Here is a 24,602-nt window from a genome sequence, read left to right on the forward strand (position 1 = left end):
TCATAGAATCTATTGGAGTCGTTTTGATTCCACCAGTAACGAGCCTGAGAGCTTGGTTTTGAAAGTAACATAATTCAATTTAAATCATGTCCAAATTCAACGTCGCAAATTTCTAGCGCAATAATTAACAATAGATCCCTATTAGAAACAACAACAACCAAATTTCTTGGCTTAAAAATCGATAATGTGTTAAATTGGAAAAATCATATTAAAGAAATTACCCCCAAACTAAATTCAGCTTGTTTTGCTATTAGATCTATGCAAAAGATAGTAAATATCAATGCCTTAAAAACAATATACTTTGCATACTTCCACTCGGTAATGAGTTTTGGAATAATATTCTGGGGAAATTCCACAGATAGTCACAGTATATTCCTATTACAAAAAAGAGCAATTAGAATATTGGTAGGTGCCAAATCTAGGGAATCTTGTAGGACTATTTTAAAAAAACTACAAATAATGTCCATGGCTTGTCAGTATATCTTTTCATTAATAATCTTCCTCGTATGTAATCGTGAAAACTTTGTAACTAATTGAACAGTTCATAGCATGAATACACGTCAAAAAAATGACTTTCATACTCCATCGGCAAGTCTATCGTGCTATCAAAAAGGAGTGCGTTATATGGCAGTAAAAATTTTTAATAGCCTCCCTATCGATATAAAAAATGAAACTCAAAACAAAATTATTTAGGGCCAAATTAAAGAAGTACCTAATTTCTCACGCCTTCTATTCTGTAGGTGAATTCATGACATTCAATAACACTTCATGAAATTGATGCTAAAAGTATATGTTGTATTAGAAGACTATATTGTAAATCTCGTCTGTATATATTTCATCTAGACTGTGACTATAAATTAAGACTTTATAATAGTATTAAGTTTTTTGACTTGTTCCATATTCTAGCTGTAAGCATGTATGAATACTATGGAATGTTAATAAATACAATACAATACAATACAATAAAATGTATAGTAGTCGAACGTGCAGCTCATTACAACCGTTTCATTATAACTTAAGACGTAACAAATTACGGTAACTAGCAAGGGACCGCCGATCTTTTACAAGGTTAGTGGGTTAGTTGGGGGGTGATTTGTAAGTGACGTGAGGCCGAGGATTTTAAATCATTGAAATCTTTTCACATATTCCTCTTGTCACATACCTTGGTAAAAAAAAAAAAAAAAGAAAAAAAAAAGAAAAAAAGAAAAACAGGCGGTCCCTTGCTAGTTACCCAAATTAAGTTTAAATAAGCACACTTAGAATATTGCTACAACTTCACATTCTAGCCTAGAAAATGTCAGATTTAGTAAATGCTGTAAATAAATAGGTATCTGGTATGTTAATATTTCATATGAAATGATACGTTTCACTATTAATTCAGTATTAAACGCAGACTTTTAATATGAATTAAAAGGAAAAATTTTGAAGGGTTAGTGCTTTCTGCTAATTAGCCAAATGAATAATACTGATCCTATTTTGAAGAAAGCTAGGCCTATATATAAATGAATGAAATAATATACTGTAGGCCTATATAAATGTAAATATAAATTTATTTATCATATTTTAAAATTCAAGTATAGAAATAATAATTATTATTATTATTAATACTTGTACCAAAAAAAGCTGAAGCCTTTGTCTTCTTCATTTAACTACAGAGTGATAAAATAAAAACACCGTAAAACATTTACTATTGAACTTTATTTGTTGAAACTTTGTGCATACAACATTGAAAGATGGCAGATTCCTCAGAGCTCAACATGACCCCCATTGCGCATCCATCCAATCCAATCCGTGCCCGTTGTAATATAAGAGGGGTGGTTTGTTGAAAAGCTTGAGTAATTTTTAGTCTCAGATCATCAATGCTTCTGGGTTTCTGTGAATAGACAATGTCTTTAACAAAACCCTACACGAAGAAGTCAGGAGGGAAGATCTGGGAAGTTTGGGGTCCAAGCCAAGAGATAGCTGCTTTTCGTACTTGGTTTCGTCTGGGACCTGCTGCATTTTTTTTTTAAACACAGAACCTGTTTCTACAAATGTTCGTTACCACAACATTATGGAATCGTATTTAGGTACATTATGTACTTCATGCTCACGTCGAAATTCCCTTTGACTATTTTAACACTCTCAAATTTAGCATACCAAAGAACACATTATGCCCGCTGTTGATTTGTAGTAGCCATTTAAATCATCTACGATTTTCATTTGTCCTTTCAGATTATGCATTGTTGATTGTCATATATGGAAACTCCCATATTTTAATCGTAATATAACCAGCAAGAAAATTTTCCTACTATCATAATAGCTTTATAATAATAAATTAATATTATCCATACCCAAACGGATCAGACTGTATTTTATAGTCCAGCTTAACGAGTAAACAGTTTTAATTGTCATTGTGCATTCATAAGTCAGAAAGGTTAAAAGGGCTGTATACGTATTTCAGAATATACCCGTTGAAATAGAAACTTGTATACAGTGATGTATTTCTAAACAAAAAAATGTATTGCTTTGTGATTTCGATAGTGCCGGTAGTAGTTGTCTTCGTCATCGCCTCGGCTTCATCATCACCACTACCACCATTTCCGCAGGAATACTTATGGAAAATACATGGCTTTGAACCTACTTAGGCCTATAGAGGTTACTAGTATGCGGAGGAGACATCACTATGAAATTGTTTAAATATGGATAAAATATGACTTCTTGTAAATGCAAAATTTGATGATACTAATACTATTTGACTGCCGGTAGTAGTTGTCTTCGTCATCGCCTCGGCTTCATCATCACCACTACCACCATTTCCGCAGGAATACTTATGGAAAATACATGGCTTTGAACCTACTTAGGCCTATAGAGGTTACTATGTATGCGGAGGAGACATCACTATGAAATTGTTTAAATATGGATAAAATATGACTTCTTGTAAATGCAAAATTTGATGATAGTAATACCATTTGACTGCCAATTAAAGTCTTAATAATATATAATTTAAAGAGGCCCTATAGTACCTAATAATGTTAATAATGTCCAGCAATTATATTATATTATATCATAAAAGTGTCCTGGCGCCGCCAGGCCTGCTTGTATAGTACCGAAATCATAAGTTTTGTTTCACCAGAAAATCGGCATAGTTGCATATAGTAAAAGATAATAACAGTATCTACATCATTGCCAATAGTGTAGTAATTCATATGAGTATACAAAGCGACTCATTTTTGCACGCGTGAAAGGTTTTTAAGCGAGTCGTCAGGCGAGTTTAAAAAACATACAAGTGCAGTAATGACTCGCTTTATTTTGTTGTATGCAAGGTTTTTTCACTACCAAGTATTTTGAATAAACGTTAGATCTGACTGTTTCAGTTCCTGTGGCATTTACAAATAAAGAATTATGAATAAAATTAACGACAATTACGTTGCTAAGGTATCATTTAATGCTTTTATGATGACTATTCCGGTCTGGCGACGCAGTGGCTTGGGAGAGTCCAATCTTCGTTACAAGGGGTGTTCGTTTTAGTCTTTCTCCAGCCGCGTTAGCGATCACGTTGGAAGCGAAACAGTGTGGGAATACACTCGCGCTAAGAACATACTACACCAGTTCATTTGTGTTTACGGCAGTTGTGCGCTTATCTTTGTCAGTTAATTCGTTTAATTTAATTATTGAAATGTTCCAGTGCTTCTTTTTTGTTTAGTAGTGTTTAGGGTGTAGTTTATCTAGCTTGCGGTTTTTTGTGTTTATGAAAACAACTGAATTTTCCTTTCACCAGACACATAAATCATGAACTATCTCCATATTATATTAGCAGGCCTTATTTTTAAAAATAACATCATCACTCGCCATTGTTGGAAGAAATAGCCTACGAAATAAGTCTGAGGAGATATTTCTTATACTTATATCTTCAATTATGAGTGAGTTGAGTGAAAATAGTGACACGTCAGACATTCTGGACAATGTAATGGAATCGGCGGAAAGTTTTAGCCTACAGCTTCTTCCAAAAAAATCAAGAAACCAATATGAGAAAGAGTACGAAACATTTGTGAAATGGCGGAAGGTAAAGAAAATATTTAACATATCGGAGCCAGTTGTTCTTGCGTATCTAGGGGAACCATCAAGAAACTACAAGTCGTCAACTTTGTGGTCGAAATATTCAATGTTAAAATCAACATTGGCTGTAAAGGAGAAGGTAGATATAAGTATTTACCGTAAAGTGAAAGCTTTTCTTAAAAGAAAAAGTGCTGGGTATAAAGCGGAGAAAGCAGAAGTCTTTACAAGAGATGAAGTTACTAACTTTTTGGTTAGTGCTCCTGACGAGAAGTTTTTACTGATGAAAGTGGTCATGATAATGGGGTTGTCGGGAGCCTGCCGTCGGGATGAACTTTCTAGAATGACTGTTAATGACGTTGAGGATAGAGAGTCTTTCATAATTGTCAGTATTCCTGACTCTAAAACTAAAAGACAGAAAACATTCACAATACGTAACAGCAGTGAACACAGATTTAATCCAGCTGAGATTTGCCGCAAATACATGTCACTTCGCCCAGAAGGGGTACAAACCCCGAGATTCTTTCTCCAATATAGAAATGGAAAATGCAGCGTTCAAGTAGTCGGTGTAAATACATTTTCTAAAATACCGAGTTTCATTGCCTCGTTTCTTGGACTACCAAACACCGGGAGGTACACTGGTCGTAGCTTCAGGTCGAGATACTCCTCTTCTCTTTTAGTTGGTCCTGGGACTGACATCTTGAAGCTCAAAAATCACGGAGGATGGAGATCAACAGTTACAGAAGGGTATGTAGAAGAGTGTATTGAAACAGTGGAAAGTGCGAAGAGTATTTTTGGTAACTGTTACACTTTTACTATGTCATACTGCTTTTGGCCAATAAAACGGTACGAAAGGACGTCTTTCAACCAATTATGGCTGCTTATCGCTACAATTTTATCACTTCCCTAGCATTTGTTTCTTTGTTTGCCAACATTTCAAACTGCAAATTCTTAACGGTACTATAAAACATACGTTTGCGATCGTCATTTGTTTACTGCATAGACAGTCAACTGGAAATGGCGGCTCTGTTCAAACGTTTTGGTGAGGCTAATATTAGTGAAATAGAATTTCAGTAAGTCAATTAATATTTTATGTATTAAAGTATTTTATTTCTTCTAATCTTTATATACTTTCTTCTAATCGTGTAATAGTCAATTAAATCCCATTCGAGTTTTGATTTTCTCTAGATAAATCAAAACGTCTAGTGAGATTACTATTGACTATTTCGTTTATATGACGTCATTCCATTTTCGACCAATGAAGTGTAATGAAATTTTGAATTGTAACCAATCACAGTCATACATCGCGGTAATTTTTGAAACTCGATTTATCACAATTTATCACATGGTCGTTCTTTTGTTTAGTCAGTGTCGTCAACTGTTTCCCCGTAAATCGATGACCATGAATCCATTAATGTAACGATGAAGTACTAATTAAAGTGTGAAATCCTACTTCCACATCTACATCTTCATCTTCTAATTTCATGTCCATTGAATTTAAAGAAAATAACACTCCTTCATTCAGATTTGATAACTGCGTTTTCAGCAATTGTTCATTTAATGTATTAATGAAGTTATTTGTAATCATATTATAAAATGTTTAAATTAAATTATGATTTCAGCAGATAATAAAAATACATTTCTGTTATAATAGCAAAAGACAACCGCGGTACATGTAATTAACATTGTTAAACCTGTATTTCGCTTTTCTCAATTGGCATTACTGAATAACATCCAGTTTCTTTATTGCAGTAATCGATATTCATCTATTTCATGATGTCTGAATAGGTTAAGTATTCATAAAGATACAATTTTTTACATTTTGTGAGCGAATTTTAGGGATATATTATTTACATTTTTATTTTATTCACGAAATAGCCCTAATAAATGTCACTCTAAGTCTGAGATTACTATAGAATAGATAAAAAGTTAGTTCAACATTTTCAGATTTCATGAAGGATCATGGTGTGGCGTAAACCTAACCAGCAACTTTTGACTGATAAATGTTTTTCTGGCGTTATGGCGAAATTTATATTTGTGGACTTCAATATACATCAAGGAGTGTATTTTATTTAGCACATTAAACCATACGTACCAGTGCTTGTTTCCTTGCATTATACCGTAACTGCTATTTTATTTTAATATGTTTGTTTCTTACCTTTTTAATCGTTTTCTTTCTTTTGTTTTTATGTTTTCCTTGTCTTTGATTTTATTTCCTCTTTATTTTTATTTACTTATTTTTTTTCCATTTGCGTTTCATGTTTCTTTATGTCTTTTTCTTGTTTTTATTTACAGCTGATTCTTGTCTTCTTTATATTTATTTATTTTATGTCTTGTCTTTTCTCTCCTTTTTATTTCTATATTTGCATTTTTTCTTTGTATTTTCATTCTCTCCACATTTTCCATTTTCCTTTGTGGTCTCGTTAGTTCCTTTTTCTCTTCTCTCTGTGTTTTTCATTGTAGGCATATATATTTTCTTTTCGTTTTTGTTTACTGTTTTTTGTGTTTTCATTAATATATAGTTTATCTTTTTAGTCTTTTTGTACAGTATTATTATTTTTATCTTTCTTTCCCACTACTGCTGTTTTATAGTATTATAATTTAATTGACTTAGAATAATTTTATGGTGCAGACCATTCTGCATTGTTAATAGCACCCTCTGTTTCGAAGATATATTTCGCTGATGTAACCGTTCTCCAAGGGAGTATAAGAATCTGTTGAATTTCAACCAATCTGAGCTAAGATCATCATCATCCTTCACGATTTAGTCTTCTGTAGACCTGTTTCGGCCCCATCTAGTAGTCTTCTAAAAGGTCTTCCTGGTCGACGATGTCCTCTAGGTTTATACTGCATCATAATTTTTGGGATTCTTGAATTTTCCATTCTTCTTGCATGATTTAGCCAATTGAATTTGTATCCCCTGTTTTTTTCTTCTACTGACTCTACTTCTAATTGTTTTAAAATTTCTTCATTCCTTTTTCGGTCTAAAAGAGTATATCCTGTTATCCTCCTGAAAAAATTTCATTTCCGTTGCTTTGATTCTGTTCATGTCTTTTTTCTTTAATGTCCAAATCTCGCTTCCATATAAAAGGGAGGGTAATGCTAGTGTATTTATATTTTTATTCTTGTAGATTTTTGTACTAATTTAGCTTTTAATGTATTGTCTGTTATTCCTAGAATTTGTGTAAATTTGGTAATTTTCTTGTTCACATCTTTTTCATTTTGATAAGATATTTCACAACCCTGATAATTGAAATTTTGTACTTGTTAGAGGCATTGGTTATTGTGTATTATCTTACTTCTGACTGGGTCTTGTCCTAAAAATGCCATTACTTTTGATTTTTGTGCTGAAATTTCCATCCCAAAATCTTTTAATATGTTATTTAATGTATATAATCCTCTTTGTAAATTATCCTCTGAATTGACTTGATCATCGGCATAGAGTAAGGTATTTAATGTTAGAGCACTGGTTATTTTGATTCCTGATGTGTATATTTGGTTCCATTTTAAAATAATTTCATTTAGCCTATATAAATATTAAATAAAGTTGGTGATAGTGGACAACCTTGTCGAACTCCATTATTAACTAATTTTCTTTGGGATATACAGTTATTTATTTTGACACTTATTTTGCTGTCTGTGTAGATTTCTATTATATTTTGTAATAGCAAATTTGGAATATTTTTATCTTGTAATATGTCGAATAAAAGGTCTCTTCGGACTTTATCAAAAGCTTTCACAAAATCAATAAAAGCTATATGGGTTTCTAAATTAAATTCTCTTCTTTTTTCTAACAATAGTTTGATATAAATATCTTATAACATGTGTTGAGGGTACTAATTCCTCTATAGTTCAGAGCTAAGATAAAGGTCGATAATGTCATGATAGCAGTAATATCGTGATGCTGTGTTTGGATGTCTATCACGGAATTACCAAGCAGGATAGAATCGCGTTTGACCGAGGCCCTCGTGATTAACAAGCCAGAACATGAGATGACTAAGCGTTGGATTACGTCATACGCCGGGGCCCATGCATATGCATTCCTTAAGCCTCGTTCACATTTTTCAAGTAACTTGAATTCAAGTCACGTGATTTCAAGTACCTGAATTCAAGTCGCCGTTCAGACATATTCAAGTTATCTTGTTTTCAAGTAGGATAAAATGGCGTCCATGGATGTTGTGCAATTAGGAATTTCTGTAGTAGCAAGTCTCCGTGCCAGGGAAATGATAAAAATATTGAAGAAATGGAAAACGCGTTGTTCAGTATGGGTTAGGAATTAGATTAATAAGAGAAATACACGGCCACTGATTATTACAAATAGAAAAAGTGAAATCTTCAAGCAGATTTAATAATTCTTATCGCAAATGTAATAAAACATAAGCGAGTCTGATTTACCATAATTTAAAATGATTATCTTGAAGCTGTTACAGTTCCCCCACAAAAATCTATCAACCACATTGAACCATGCCAGTTTCGGCGGTAAATAACATCCCTTCAAGCAACGCTCTTCTTTTCTTAATCCCTCATATCTTCCTCACTTCTTTTCTATCTACAGTTTAATAGTTTTGTATTATTTTTCATAGGCTATCTCATCTGTGTCCACGTTAAAATCTTTGCTGTTCAGTTCTTCAATGAACTCTTTCTTTCTTTGCAGCTTCCTTTGCATTTCTATTACGAAACTTTGCGGTTAATATAATCCGCAGGCCTTCGTGAATTTTATACAACTTCAGAAACTCAAATATTTGGTCACTATTTCACTTACTGCTGTTTGCTATTATTTTTACGTTCCCAGTAGAACTGAAAATCAATCAGCTGTTAATTTAACTCTCTTAAAACAGCTGCTAATTTAAATTCCCGCTCTTTTCTCCTTGAATACAAGTTATCAAGTGACGTTCACACTTTTCAAGTTAAGTAAAAAGTAGAAAGGGATCCAACTTCACTTGAAACTTGAATTCAAGCCGTTAATTGATTTCAAGTCAACTTGAAACATAGTTCACACTTTTCAAGTTCGTCTTTCAAATAACTTGAATTCTAGTTACTTGAAAAGTGTGAACGAGGCTTTAGATAACGCACTGCGTTGGGAATCAGTTCAAGCGTGTGGTTAGTTGCTAATTGAGAGGCAATAAGAAGTTTAGATAGGCTATCTCCGAAAGATCCGCACAAGAGAAAACAGTGGCTACGTGCAATTCACAGGGATAATTATGAACCAGGGAGCTCTGCCGTGGTATGTATTATTCTGAGCAACATATATTGAGAGAAGACACTGCAACGCAGAGTGATGGAAGTATTCTTGTGATGCCCAGGAAAATTCCTAAACTTGCTGAAGATGCATGCCCATCAACATTTTCCAACCTACCATTTTTTATATCCTCAGAACCGGCACCCAAACGTAAAGATCCAGGTAGTGGCTCTTTAGTGAGCATAATGGCGTCGCAGAAGAACGCACATGTGAGTGTACAGGCTTCATGGAACAATCAAAACTGTAGTAAAACCGGGTGAGTAAACATAAAAATTTGTGTCTATCGATATATTAGCATAGTACATCTTTAATATGCAGTATACAAACATACTCTGATGATTTGATACAAGTGTAAGATCGTTTCAATTTTTTAGAGTACACGCGGTTTTTGTAGTGTGATAAATATGGCGGAGGGAGGCTTACGAATTATGCCTTCTTTCTTACAGTTCCGTTCCGTCTTCTGCTAGCAACGACGGCAATAGAAAGGCTAACAAAAGACGAACGTACAGTGTTGCCAACCTACAAAATGCTGTGGAAAAGGTGTTGAATGATAATTGGACTGTGTACAAGGCAGCGAAGGAGTGTGGAGTACCCTGGAGTACACTGAAGGATCATATTAGTCGTTACGTTAGAAATGCTGATGGAGATTACGGACCATTTGAAGTTCCTAAACTCGGGCGTCCCTTCGTGTTGCCAAAATTAATAGAACTGAGGTTAGTGCAGTATATAGTTGGACGGCGTTCTGCATCAACCAGCTAGGCGCCACTTTTTTTTTTAATTGAGATTTTGATACCATCTGTCGTACTGGAGGATAAACTAAGTGTACTCACACTTTTGGCACCTTTCCTTTTTACATAACCTTATTATTAAAGAAAAATGTAAGCACCATTGCTCGAATCTGAGATTCCAAGTTTAGCATCAATAATTTTTTATAAATGCTAAACTTAGTTCTGCATCAAGTAGCGGTATGTTCCTGGCGCGTATATTGTTGATACATATCTGACATACTTTCAATATCCGGCATTGTGGAGTTCGTCACTTGGATGTCGTCGTTTAGAAGATCATCAATCCATTGCTAATTTTATAAGACAAGTAGAGTCCGGGAACTTAGCCACTATTCTTTGAAGTTGAGTGAGTACGAAGTTTGTGCAATGACCAAGGAGCTAGGTTGTAAACAGACTATTCCGCATCAAGGACAACAGCCACAGTATCACATAAAAGAATGATTTGAAGAATATGACTGTGTTGTGTATTACAAAAGAATAAACATAGTCTCTGCTGTGAACTTTTAACTTAAAATGTTACTTTTTCACAGGCACTACTCTTAATGAAATGTATAAGCCTATATATTACAACCATTTTTTATGTAAAATTTTAGCTTCAAATGTTACTGTATCAGAAGGCACTACTCTTAACATGTTTAAGCCTATGTTACAACAGTGGCGGTGCATCAATAAGAGCACAAGAGCACGTGAACACCTTGTTGTCATTAATGCACGACTAGTTTTATTATTTAATACCGTATTGGCGTAGTGGGGATGTATAATATCAGGATCGAGTATTTTAAACTTCCCGCATCTTGCATAAACTTATGTAAACTTGGCAACATCCGTTCACGTACAAGCCGTTCACTTTTCAAGAAGGTTACAGAAATTTCACGCATGCGCGGGAGAAAATTGTCTTTCGCAGGCCGCTTATGACTCGTCAAGAGCACAAAGCATTAAGTGAACAGTGAATCTATCCTACAGATGTAAGGTGCATCGATGTCTATCGTTTACGTGCTGTATCTCGAGGCGGAAATGTAATTAGTCTGTATTGTAGCCTGCAGGTGTCAGCATCTCACTGTCGGAACGTTTACTTTATGTGGATGTGGGTACAGTGGTGCTACGAGAGTGTAGTTTGTGAATTACTATACTTCAGTGTCGGCATATAGCATAGTTTGGCTTTCAAAGACGTGCTGGCTGAATGTGATGGTGGTATGAATTTAAATGTCTGTATGGTGGTGTCTATTATTTAAGAATAATATTTACTGGCATGTATTTATAGTAATCAATCTATGCGAATGGGATTACAGTACTGGTATAGGCTATAGTGTATCAGTATGTTGTGAATCAAAATATATTACTGAACACACGCTTTTGTTAATTGTTTTATGCATTAATTTTTAACAAACGTAAACAATGAACTCTATTCAAGTAATTTTGAAGAGTAAAGAACTGGGTAAACTGGCTTACCAGGAAAAATTGGAAATAAAAAGACTGGGTTTCATTATTATTATTATTATTATTATTATTATTATTATTATTATTATTATTATTATATGTTGTTTTGAATTTGTATACAGTTTTTTCGACAGTAAAACATTGGAATCATGACATTTCATATTAGGCTAAAAACGTACAATTTCAAATTTTCTTCGATTTTGGAACACAAAATTGTGAACACACATAATATTTTATCACGAGCCGCCACTGTGTTACAATAATCTTTGATGATGTAAAATTGTAGCTTAAAATGTTTTTGTTTCATATGTACATGCATTGTTTAAGCCCATATTACAATAACCTTTGTTGCATAATTTTAACTTAAAACACCGGTATAACAACACAGGTACTGCCCTCAATTATATATTACGTGTTGTATTTTTGAGCAGGGTGTCCCTGAAGGCTATGTGACGTAATGTATACCCCGTGAAACTTATAGTCACTGCAATGTTTTTAATAGATTATTTTACAACGCTGTATCAACATCTCAGGTTATTTGGCGTCTGAATGAAATAAAGGTGATAATGCCGGTGAAATGAGTCCGGGGCCCAGCACCGATAGTTACCCAGCATTTTCTCATATTGGATTGAAGGAAAAACCTCAACCAGGTAACTTGCCCCGACCAGAATTCGAGCCCGGGCCACCTGGTTTCGCGGTCTGACGCGCTAACCGTTACTCCACAGGTGTGGACATTCCAATGTTGTTGGGCTAAGAAAACTATATTTATAAGGATTGAAGTGCGGTCACCCGAGTACAAATTTCTGAACTAATAATGACAAGCAGAGAGCAAAAAATTATGGAGGTATTAATTAAGAATCGCCGTGAAACTGAAGAGGAAACTTCAGGTCATTATAGCTCGATTCAACGTTAATGGCCCCTGTCCTTGGTTGTTTGGCTAGTGAGCGAGCTGTGTTGCGTCATAAGAAAGAAATTTAATCACAAATGTGCATAGGAAGGGAAGAGGAAGAATGAAAATAATGTCTGTGCTCGTAGCTGAGGGACACTCATGTCAAGAAAATATGTCATCATGACATTGTTTAGTCAACAGACGTAGTGGTTATAGGTCTCGCAAGCACGGAATACCGACGGAAGGAATGCGAATGAAACACTGCGATAAGGAAAGGTAACGAGATAACTTGAATGATATTCAAGAGTACAGTCGGAAAAGAAATGACATCTATAGAATCAGTCTTGCGTTGTGATAGTTACATTACGACTTTAGTTTATTCCATTGCATATGAACAAACATATGTTGCGCGTTTAATTAGCTTCGAATTTTTCTCTTGCTATGTTCTTTATTTCCAAAGCGATGTCCTCATTTGTTCATCTTCTTGGAAGAGACAGTACTTCCATAGGCCGCATCTCTCCCCCTTCGACGTGCCTTCATACACACGTCAAAACAGACAGCAACGCCACCATTGTTTTTCGGTAATCGTTCCTTGCGCGAGCTATAGTAATGGGACGTGTGGAAGAATATTGTGTTTTAAGACGGAGTGTACCGCGACATGATAAGAAGGAAGTGTTAGGTGTTATGACTGCGCGGCCTGACCTGAGTGACCCAGGCGCCAGTTATGAATAACTCGCACATAGTATATCTACTTACTTTTTGCAGGGGCCAAAATCCCTGAATCAAGCTGTACAAGTATGTATAACTGTGCAATATTACGTATAAATTGACTTTTTCCGTTGCGTGAGGCATGGAATACAGAACAAGGCCCTATTTTGTTTGCTAGGAAGGCAGAGTAAGATGGGAAATATGAACTGTGACCTGCAGTATTAATATCTTATCGTAATTATTAATGCGATCAGTGTTGATTGTTAGGAACGCTCTAGGATAACGTAATACTCTAGAATTGTTTATTTTTACTTCGATAGTTTAATTTGACAGCTTTAATAATTCATCTATTGTTTCTCAGTAGGGAGCGGATTTTTATGTGCTAAAAATTTTAATATATTTATTTTTTATGTGCTAAAAAGTACGAACATATTTGCTAAAAGTCGACCTGGTTGGCGAGTTGGTATAGCGCTGGCCTTCTATGCCCAAGGTTGCGGGTTCGATCCCGGGCCAGGTCGATGGCATTTAAGTGTGCTTAAATGCGACAGGCTCATGTCAGTAGATTTACTGGCATGTAAAAGAATTCCTGCGGGACAAAATTCCAGCACATCCTGCGACGCTCATATAACCTCTGCAGTTGCGAGCGTCGTTAAATAAAACATAACATTTATTTGCTAAAAATAAGAAAATATTTTTTTTTAATAATTATGACGAAAATACCTTACTTAGCTTGAAAAAAATATATATTACTAGGTACTCACCAACCACACTTGAGTGCTAGTAGTTGTCCGAGAATTGCAGTGAACAACAAAGGTCATCTCCAAATTCTCCATCACAAATGCATACCGATTATCTCTGAACAACGACTTAAACACCGCAATTTCACCTACAGGCACATCCTCCAATACTTGAGCAACTTTACACATTCTTTTATATCCCCTGTTTTTCCCAAACACGTTCTGGAATTTGTCCCTTAGTAATTGTGCTTCTGACCCTGGTAGCGAGTCTAGTTTAATTTCCACGGCACGCACCTCCCTGTTTCAGACAACAGGTTTTTGGATGTTTCGAGTTTTTTATGTTGTCACACAAAAAACTTAGATTTGCTAATAGGAAAGCCAAATCGTTTTTTAAACAACCATCTTTCAATATATCTTAAAGGATATCGGTTGACGAAGCCCGATAACAGGGAATCACAACAAGATATATTGCCTTACTTGATAGACATGAGGAGAGGCGAGAGATTTGTTTAAATTAAATAATGTTCACACCCGAGCTCTTATCTGTTGTGTTTCACAAACAAAGCGTGGAATGAAATCATCTTCAGCAACAATTAACATTCCTAATTATGTGTTGCAAGATCTCTCCTTCTTGTCCATGTTAATTTATTCTCTAATAATAACACTGATATGCTGCCTAGCAGTTCTCAGAACTTGGGGCGATACTATTACAAAAATGGACACACCACACAGCGCTTAGAAACACGAAGCAACCAAGAATTCTTAAAAAAGATAACGCACTTCTGAGTGATATAATTGATTTAGTTTTAAAGTATTTAAAAGTTCTTGCAAAAAATTATTTAAGTAAAAAAATTCCAAGATTTATGTGTTTATAATAGATTTCCTGAAAATATATATTTACATGATTTCTTTGTGAAAATATGTGTTTTTATGTGAAATAAAATTCGGGTTTTAAACTTGAAACTTCATGTTCGGAATTTTTAACTTTGTTAATTGTGTTTTATCACACGCAAAATAGTACATTATGCAACGAGCCTATAATGAAGGTAATTAAGAAGTGAGTACGGATATTTATGAAACGAGCGCAAGCGAGTTTCATAATTTTCATACGAGCTTCTTAATTACCATTATAGGCGAGTTTCATACGACATTTTATGCTCGACCATATTTCTAACTTGATATTATTAATTTTATTGTATCTGACCTGGAGCAATGTCCCGTATGTTGTGAGATGTGCGCAGACGCGAAAGTATTGATTTTTTCCGAGGAACATGTCCACATTGACCTTGCTAGGCCATAAGAACCTACAGAGATAACACTAAAATTAAATTAGACATTGAAAAACGAGATGACAAATTGAATTTATTTGAATATTATTTACAATTAACGCTAATTATTATAGTAACAGAACATAACCTTCTGCGACAGTATTGGATTTCCAGCCTCCGTGACTTTTCGCTAATTCTCTTTCGATTGCATATCCGAGAATAATCGATACTTGCGATTTTATAACGGTAGAAATCTGACCTGTCATTGGCTGAACAGTTGTAACTTGAGTCGTCATTGGCTGAAAGACCTGACCTTTAATGAGTAGGTGTACTTTAATGACTTGCATTATAGGTCTGCTACCAGGTGTATAATTACTACATTTCGGCATGGTCGAGCATAAAGAATATTTAATTACATAGGAATCCGCTCCTTATTTCTCAGACACTGAACTGTTTCATAACTACCTAATAATAGTCCATCATATCTGCATTTCTCTTGAATAATCTGACAATTCTAAAGGGGATCACAACACAAAAATCGAGTTACTTTTGTTTTGAAGTCCAGGACGATAGAAGACTATGACTACTGTATAATTGTTTTTATTTTCCTACGGGTTGAGAAGTTACGCAAGGATTTAGCTGAAGGTGTGACGTCATGTTGCTCCCGCACGCTATTCCCTCTCCCAGCCAGCCATGATAATAATTATAGAAGCTTGTATCATGCAGTCAGCATTGCTGCATGGCGCTGTGCAGTTGCTTGTTCTCGCATTATTCTATGTTAATTTCAATAAGAGTTTTATAATTAAAATGCCTTGTTGCAGTGCTTACGGTTGTGCCAATTCAAGTAAAAAGAAGGAAGAAAACAAAAAGCTAGGTACATCTTTCCACAAATTTCCTGATAGATCGACATCGCCTAAAAGGTTTAAAATCTGGACAGAGTTCTGCAAGAGAAAACAGTTTACACCCTCATCTAGTGCTGTGTTATGTTCCTCACATTTTAGCGAAAAAGATTTTGAGGTGTCTCAACTGTTAAAAAAGCAGTTAATGAAAGATGAAACGTTTAAGGGTCCCAGACTAAAACCAGGGGCAATTCCTACTGAAAAAACAGGAGTAATTGCTGGTTCATCTTCTTCAAAACAGTCGCGTGTTGACAGATATCAAATGAAGAAAACGAAACAGCTGGTTCGAGACATAATGGCAGCGCATGAAACCAGTAGTAGTATTCCGGAAGAAACTATAATAGAAATGACACATGAACACAACACACATCATTGTAGTATAGAAATACAGTGTGAAATTGGTACTGAGGTGTTCAGAAATCATTTGTGTCGCTTCCAGGAACAACACTGATATGCATGTAAGTTAACATATTAATACTTACTTACTTACTTACTTACTTACTGGCTTTTAAGGAACCCGGAGGTTCATTGCCGCCCTCACATAAGCCCGCCATAAGTCCCTATTCTGAGCAAGATCAATCCAGTCTCTGTCATCATATCCCACCTCCCTCAAATCCATTTTAATATTATCTTCCCATTTACGTCTCGGCCTCCCCAAAGGTCTTTTTTCCCCTCAGGCCTCCCAACTAACACTCTGTATGCATTTCTGGATTCGCCCATACGTGCTACATGCCCTGCCCATCTCAAACGTCTGGATTTAATGTTCCTAATTATGTCAGGTGAAGAATACAATGCGTACAGTTCTGTGTTGTGTAACTTTCTCCATTCCCCTGTAACTTCATCCCTCTTAGCCCCAAATATTTTCCTAAGCACCTTATTCTCAAACACCCTTAACCTATATTCCTCTCTCAAAGTGAGAGTCCAAGTTTCACAACCATAAAGAACAACCGGTAATATAACTGTTTTATAAATTCTAACTTTCAGATTTTTTGACAGCAGACTGGATGATAAAAGCTTCTCAACCGAATAATAGCAGGCATTTCCCATATTTATTCTGTGTTTAATTTCCTCCCGAGTATCATTTATATTTGTTACTGTTGCTCAGGTATTTTAATTTTTCCACTTCTTCAAAGGATAAATTTCAAATTTTTTATATTTCCATTTCGTACAATATTCTCGTTACGAGACATAATCATATACTTTGTCTTTTCGGGATTTACTTCCACACCTATCTCTTTACTTGCTTCAAGTAGAATTCCCGTGTTTTCCCTGATCGTTTGTGGATTTTCTCCTAACATATTCAAGTCATCAGCATAGACAAGCAGCTGATGTAACCCATTCAATTTCCAAACTCTCTCTGTTATCCTGGACTTTCCTAATGGCATACTCTACACATTAATACACTACTATTTCACTTAATATTATGAAAGTGTGTTATGTCAATTAGAATCTTTTGAAACCAATATAATTTCCACTAGTTTCTGGAAAAACGCGTCTTATAGAATTCACGGCACAAGTGGATGTTGTTTTGCTTTACTTTTGTCTTTATGGCGAAATTATGCCTTGTCATATGTAAAATTTCTCTGTCCAAAATTAATTTATTGAAAGAAAGACATAATGTCATACAAGAATATGTAGGCCTATGAGTTTTAAGTGTTTTAACATTTTTCACTTACACGCAGCAAACACATTCTTCATCTGTAGACATTTCCCTGCAGTGATCGCATTTGCACCATGATTGTGTGCCTGATATGCCAGTTATAATAACACTGTCTAATTCACTATCAAAATTGTCAGAATCACATTTTTCCGGCTCAAACTGCTAAGTTTTATGTCATAGAAAGCCATTTCATATTATGTGTTTGAACTGTCAATTCTCTGCGTAGTAATGTGCTTTCATGTCAAGGCAATGAGCGAAGGAGCATTGTGACGTCACAGACTTGTTTTCCTTGTATAGCGCACGCCCCGTTTCACTAATTGACCTCGCACTTGACTAGAAGAGCATTGTACTTCATAATACATCATAATTTACTCCCAACTAAATTTGGACTTTTGTGTTGTGATCCCCTTCAAGATTTCTTAATAAATTTTATGCTCGACCATGCCGAAATGTAGTAATTATACACCTGGTAGCATACCTTTAATGCATGTCATTAAAGTACACCTACTCATTAAAGGTCAGGTCTTTCAGCCAATGACGACTCAGGTTACAACTGTTCAGCCAATGACAGGTCAGATTTCTACCGTTATAAAATCGCAAGTATCGATTATTCTCGGATATGCAATCGAATGAGAATTAGCGAAAAGTCACGGAGGCTGAAAATCCAATACTGTCGCAGAAGGTTATGTTCTGTTACTATAATAATTAGCGTTAATTGTAAATAATATTCAAATAAATTCAATTTGTCATCTCGTTTTTCAATGTCTAATTTAATTTCAATGTTATCTCTGTAGGTTCTTATGGTCTAGCAAGGTCAATGTGGACATCTGTTCCTCGGAAAAAAATCAATACTTTGGCGTCTGCGCACATCTCACAACATACGGGACATTGCTCCAGGTCAGATACAATAAAATTAATAATATCAAGTTAGAAATATGGTCGAGCATAAAAAGTCGTATGAAACTCGCCTATAATGAAGGTAATTAAGAAGCTCGTATGAAAATTATGAAACTCGCTTGCGCTCGTTTCATAAATATCCATACTCACTTCTTAATTACCATCATTATAGGCTCGTTGCATAATGTACTATATACGTTCTGAAACGATAATTACAAAAAGTCATATGTAGTAGTCTACACAAATTTTGTTTATACATTTTCTTCGAAACTGATACGTGCAAATAACATTTAATTTCTCATTATCTTTTAATTCAGCATGCCATAAGGAGTACTGTAATGTACTTGTATATTATTAACCCTTAAATTCACAATGTATCCTATAGCATACAAGTCCACACCTGTGGAGTAACGGTCAGCGCGTCTGGCCGCGAAACCAGGTGGCCCGGGTTCGAATCCCGATTGGGGCAAGTTACCTGGTTGAGGTTTTTTCCGGGGTTTTCCCTCAACCCAATATGAGCAAATGCTGGGTAACTTTCGGTGCTGGACCCCGGACTCATTTCACCGGCATTATCACCTTCATTTCATTCAGACGCTAAATAACCTAGATGTTGATACAAGCGTCGTAAAATAACCCAATAAAATAAAAATAGGCTATATGCTATAATTTGAATAGAACAATGGAAAAAAAATTGGTAGGAAAATTACATTTAACCAAAATTTCACAGTACTATCATAGTCTAGTATATAGTCACGAAGCTCAATACGTAGTAAATATGCATCCACAGATAGTTGCTGACCACTAGGATTGCTAATATCGCCTCATTACAGACAATTCGAAATAGTACCGGCACAGTCTATTGTTTCTAGCACCCTCACAACTCAAGCTTTGTGACTGTATATAGTAGACTGTGGTGCTATAATATTGTACAACATATAAAGTTATGGACATTGCGATAGTTGTTTTTTTTTTTTTTTGCAGTCCGACACGGTTTAATAAACTAGTGTGAGAAATGAAGTTTTTGCCAATTTAAGGGTTAAATTAATTAGTGCCCAAAAGGATTTTGGAGTATAGCTTACAATGTATGTTCTCCGCCTCTAAACAGCAAAAGAACTCTTACCCTCATTCCATATTATAAGGTCGTTTTTAGCTTTATGTACACGCTGCTTTGATAAGCCATGTGTCATCACTAAGGAGCGGATTCCTATGTAATTAAATATTATTTTTGCGTGTGATAAAACACAATTAACAAAGTTAAAAATTCTGAACATGAAGTTTCTAGTTTAAAACCCGAATTTTATTTCACATAAAAACACATATTTTCACAAAAAAATTATGTAAATACATATTTTCATGTAATCTATTATAAACACATAAATCCTGGAGTTTTTTTACTTAAACAATTTTTACAAGAATTTTTAAACATTTTAAAACTAAATCAATTATGTCACTCAGAAGTACGTTATCTTTTTAAGAATTCTTGGTTGCTTCGTGTTTCTAAGCGCTGTGTGGTGTACCCGTGATCCATTTTCGTAATAGTATCGCCTCAAGCTCTGAGAACTGCTAGGCAGTATATCAGTGTTATTATTAGAGAATAAATTAACGTGGACAAGGAGGAGAGATCTTGCAACACATAATTAGTAATGTTTATTGTTGCTGAAGATGATTTCATTCCACGCTTTGTTTGTGAAACACTACAGATAAGAGCTCGGGCATGAACATTATTAAATTTAAACAAATCTCTCGCCTCTCGCGTCAGTCGATATCCTTCAAGATATACTGAAAGATGGTTGTTTAAAAAACGATTTGGCTTTCCTATTACCAAATCTAAGCTTTTTGTCAGACACCATAAAAAACTCGAAACATCCAAAAACCTATTTTCTGAAACAAGGAGGTGCGTGCCGTGAAAATTAAACTAGACTCGCTACCAGGTTCAGAAGTACAAGTACAAAGGGACAAATTCACAATGTGTTTGGGAAAAACAGTGGATATAAAAAAATTTGTAAAGTTGCTCAAGTATTGGAGGGTTTGCCTCTAGCTGAAATTGACGGTGTTTGTGATTGTGACATTCCTCTCTTTAAATATTCACGTCTGACGTCCTGTGATATGGAAAGATCGTTTTCACAGTAAAAGTCGTTGTTCAGAGATAATCGGCATGCATTTGTGATGGAGAATTTGGAGATGACCTTTGTTGTTCACTGCAATTCTCGGCCAACTACTAGCACTCAAGTGTGGTGGATGAGTACCTAGTAACATTTTTTTTAAGCTAAGTAAGGTATTTTTGTCATATTTAAAAGAAATATTTTTTTTTTATTTTTAGCAAATATTTTCGTACTTTTTAGCACATAAAAATCCACTCCCTTGTCATCACTGATACTGAATATTATAAACGTGCCAGCACCTAATAGCGCTGTCGAGGTCAGTGTGAGAGAGAGAGACATAGTACTACTGGGTGTTCATTTCAAAGTGTGTCATGACGTCACTGTTGTTGGGTCACCGATTTGAAGCGAGTTTCAGCTTATATGTCAGAGAAGTTGCCTATTATTTAAGACGTTCTTCAATCTGAACTTGAGAACGTGTACGGTATAACTTGAACGTCGTAGCAACAGATGGCGGTCTGTACGGTCTGTGTGCTACCATAACCTCTTTCGAACTGTGTTTTGCGCCGGCAAGTCGTACGCAGGGTATTTGTTATCATCGGTTGCTATTAAATAGGAAAGCCAAATCGTTTTTAAGCAACCATCTTTCAGTATATATTGAAGGATATCGATTGACCAAGCCCGTTAACAACAAGACATTGCCTTATTTGATGGACACATGGCGGAAAGGGTGGGACTGCGCATGCTGGTGCGATAGCGGCCGAGGCGTGTGACGTCATCTTTACTGCAGACAGCGATCGCAGCTCATTGCGTTGAGTACAGTTTCTTTAATAAACCTAACTAGACATTAATTACAATACATAATGAGTCATTGTGCAGTGTACGGTTGCAGTAATCATTATAGGAAAACCAGAGGCAGTAATATTAAATATTTTTCATTCCCGAAAGATAAAAATCTTCATGAAAAATGGGAGAATTGTTGCAAACGCCAAGACCATCTACCAAAATCACGTAAGTTCATATTCTTTATGTCTTGATATTGATAGAATAGTATGTTTCAATATAATTGTGAGTTGGTTCAGCTAACAGATACTAAGTTATAGACTGAAACAAATCATAAATATATTGAAACTTCTTAATTTATCGGATTCATAACAATGTCAATAAAGGATATTAAGGCCGTGTCTCAAAGCTACATTTTCAGCTGAAGTGAACTAGATTGTTGACTAAATAGCCGGATGTGACGTCAGAAATTATGATCCAAAGCTACATAGTGCATAGCAATCAAGTCCGTAGTAGCTAGTAAACGAAAATGCTTGCTTGATTGTTGACTTGTTCACTAAACAAACATGGATACCTCATCAGCAATTGGATTTATGAAATCTGAAGATGCTTTGGAAGTGAAATAATGTAAATATAATGTAGAATAACACGTTAACTTTGAACACTGACATTGTTAGTACCTTCTGTACAAGTGTACAATGTTTTAAACATTATTGTAATATATTAAGTCCTTATCTTTTCAACATAATTCGTAATTGAACTGCATTAGGATACTGCCTTTTTAATTTAGTGCTGCACCGTGATGTCGTGGTTTTTAGAAAAATAGTCTATAAAGAAGGCCATGTTTCAAGCATACATGTCCAAAGCTCCCTAGTGTGTAGTTTACAAGTCATCTAGTTGCTAGTCACTAGTGTGTAGTATGGACTTGAGCTTTGAGACACGGCCTAAGTTTCCAGTATAGCCTAAAACCATACTATGCTCATTTATAAGAACTGACGCTAAATGTAACACTCGATTATTATAATATCTATGTCTTTTCAGCACGTATATGCTCACAGCATTTTAAAGATGATGACTTTCATAAAACAATGCAGCAGAGACTGCTAGGCTATTCACCAGTTCGTGCACGGAAACTTAAACCTGATGCTATACCTACAATAAATATACCTGGCGGCAAACATTCAGCAAATGCGCCAACTAGAATGGAGCGACAAAATAAGAGAGTAAGGCGGAATATTGTGAGAGAGATTCTACAAGCCTCGATAAATGAGACACCAGAACCCGATGAGTAAGTATTTAACAATGGACTTTCAAATTGAGTTACTGAGGCAGAATAAAAGCGTGTGTATTTCTAGAGCTTATTACAATGAAAATATTTTTGTAAGATTTGTTATTTATAAGAATGCACATAATTTGCCAGTTAGAAGGCAGTGGTTTTCAAGTTGTGGCCACAGTTAGCGATTTAGGTGGAAGTAACAGAAAATTGTGGCGTGATTTGAAAATTTCTACCAAACTAAATTGCAGTTTTCCTAATCCAAATGATTCAACTCGAGAAATATTTGTTTTTTTCAAACGCTCCACATTTATTGAAATTACACAGGAATCACTTTCTAGATCATGGCTTCAACTTGAACGGATTGAACATTTCATTAGAACCAATTCATGAACTTTTACGTGCATCCTCGTCCTCTGATACAAAATTAGCTTATAGTCGGAGGCACCGATTTTGGCAGATGACCTCGATGACATTTCCAGTAGGCGAGCCAATATTGTTTATGTAAGCTGCGAGAGCGAGATGCGATAACATTCTGAGTCGTTCATATTTTCATAACAGCAGCTCATATCAATTATCCTTATTATGAAACACACCACGGTACAGTCCTACTCAAAGAATATCTTTAATAAATGTAAATGACTTTCATTCGCAATGATTTTACAATACATCTCTTACATTTTCTAAATTAAATTGATTCTTAATTAAAAGGAAAAAAGCATTGCATTGCGCATATATATATATATATATATATATATATATATATATATATATATATATAATCCTACCCTTACCAAATCAATATACAAGATCTGTCCAGTAATAATCTAGGGATCGTCCATTGGTGGTGCGACAATTCAAGTTCATAAAATTACGATTCTTCTTAAGAATCAAAATATAATTTGGTTAATTGGGTAAAATTGCATTCTGCGGAAGGTTAGATTTATATGAGTATAATAAATAGGATTGTAATGCATATTACAAGGGCAATAATTTCTTCACACGCACATTGTGAATAGAACAGAGAAGAAAGCATTTTAAAACATTCGAAATCGTACAAAATATCGGAGAAACCAATTTTCCCTCCACAAATTGCACCAATTGAAAAATATAATTACCATTCACAATAAATACTGTATTTTATGGATTCTAAAAAGTTGTTTATTAATCTAGAGGTATTGGCTGATGACTATATTAAATTCCAGCACAACATTCATTCAAAATATGTAGAAATTACACTTTGGATTTTACTAAATGTATAGGCCTACTATCAAAAGGTGTTACATACCCCCTTAAATACTGTACATGTGTTACCTGTGCGATATCCGATGTTTAATTTTTTTAATATAATTCATAGTACTGAAACTGCCATATTGAATTCGCACAAATTGTATTATTCGTAATTTTCGTCTCGAAAACCCCTAAGATATCTAATTTAATTTTTCACCCATTTTTGTCCCACTCCACCACTTTAGGGACAAAGTCGGACTAAATAATACCTTATTCGTATTCTGTGATCGCAAAGATCCCCAGATATCTACTTTCATCGAGATCGGATGACATGAGATTTCTCACTCCCTTCTGCCTTTTCATCAGTACCTTAGGATATGGTATTTAAAAAATCTAAGAATGTTTAACCAATATTGTAGAGAGTAACCTTCATTTTAAATTTTACGTCTCTAGTTAAATATAGGTTAGGGAATTTTTAAAATCGTCGTCTCCTCTCTGCTCGGAAGAAAAAAAAAACGAAGTTATTTCAAGGGAGTAGCCTACATGACATTGAATTTTTTTACTTTCCTTATACATTTTAGAAAACAATTCTGAGAGATGAGATGAATAGTCTAACCCAATTGTATGAGTGAATCTTTATTTTAAATTTAAAGGCTGCACGTC

General features: G+C 35.0%; 2 protein-coding genes across 18 annotated transcripts in view; one reads left to right on the top strand and one right to left on the bottom strand.

Annotated features, from left to right (window-relative positions):
* LOC138713173 (methyl farnesoate epoxidase-like) overlaps positions 1–17,811 on the bottom strand; it is a 143,550-nt gene extending 125,739 nt beyond the window's left edge. Inside the window, exon 1 of the mRNA XM_069845045.1 lies at positions 17,674–17,811. Within this exon, the coding sequence (XP_069701146.1) occupies positions 17,674–17,695 (22 nt within the window). The 5' untranslated portion in view covers positions 17,696–17,811. The remainder of the gene's footprint in view (positions 1–17,673) is intronic.
* LOC138713170 (uncharacterized) overlaps positions 1–24,602 on the top strand; it is a 126,494-nt gene that overhangs the window by 60,471 nt on the left and 41,421 nt on the right. Inside the window, exons 1-3 of one of the 17 annotated variants that reach the window (XM_069845031.1) lie at positions 4,666–4,782; positions 9,410–9,530; positions 9,721–9,987. The exons of 10 other annotated variants lie outside the window; for them this stretch is intronic. In XM_069845031.1, coding sequence (XP_069701132.1) covers positions 9,460–9,530; positions 9,721–9,987 — 338 coding nt within the window. In that variant the 5' untranslated portion in view covers positions 4,666–4,782; positions 9,410–9,459. Of the gene's footprint in view, positions 1–3,513; positions 4,783–9,409; positions 9,531–9,720; positions 9,988–20,885; positions 21,665–22,477; positions 22,725–24,602 lie in introns of those variants that run through there. 6 more of the 17 variants (XM_069845029.1, XM_069845035.1, XM_069845028.1 and 3 more) reach the window with 6 other exon arrangements.

The sequence above is a fragment of the Periplaneta americana genome, chromosome 14, assembly GCF_040183065.1.
Source record: "Periplaneta americana isolate PAMFEO1 chromosome 14, P.americana_PAMFEO1_priV1, whole genome shotgun sequence".
Taxonomy (NCBI): Eukaryota; Metazoa; Arthropoda; class Insecta; order Blattodea; family Blattidae; genus Periplaneta; species Periplaneta americana.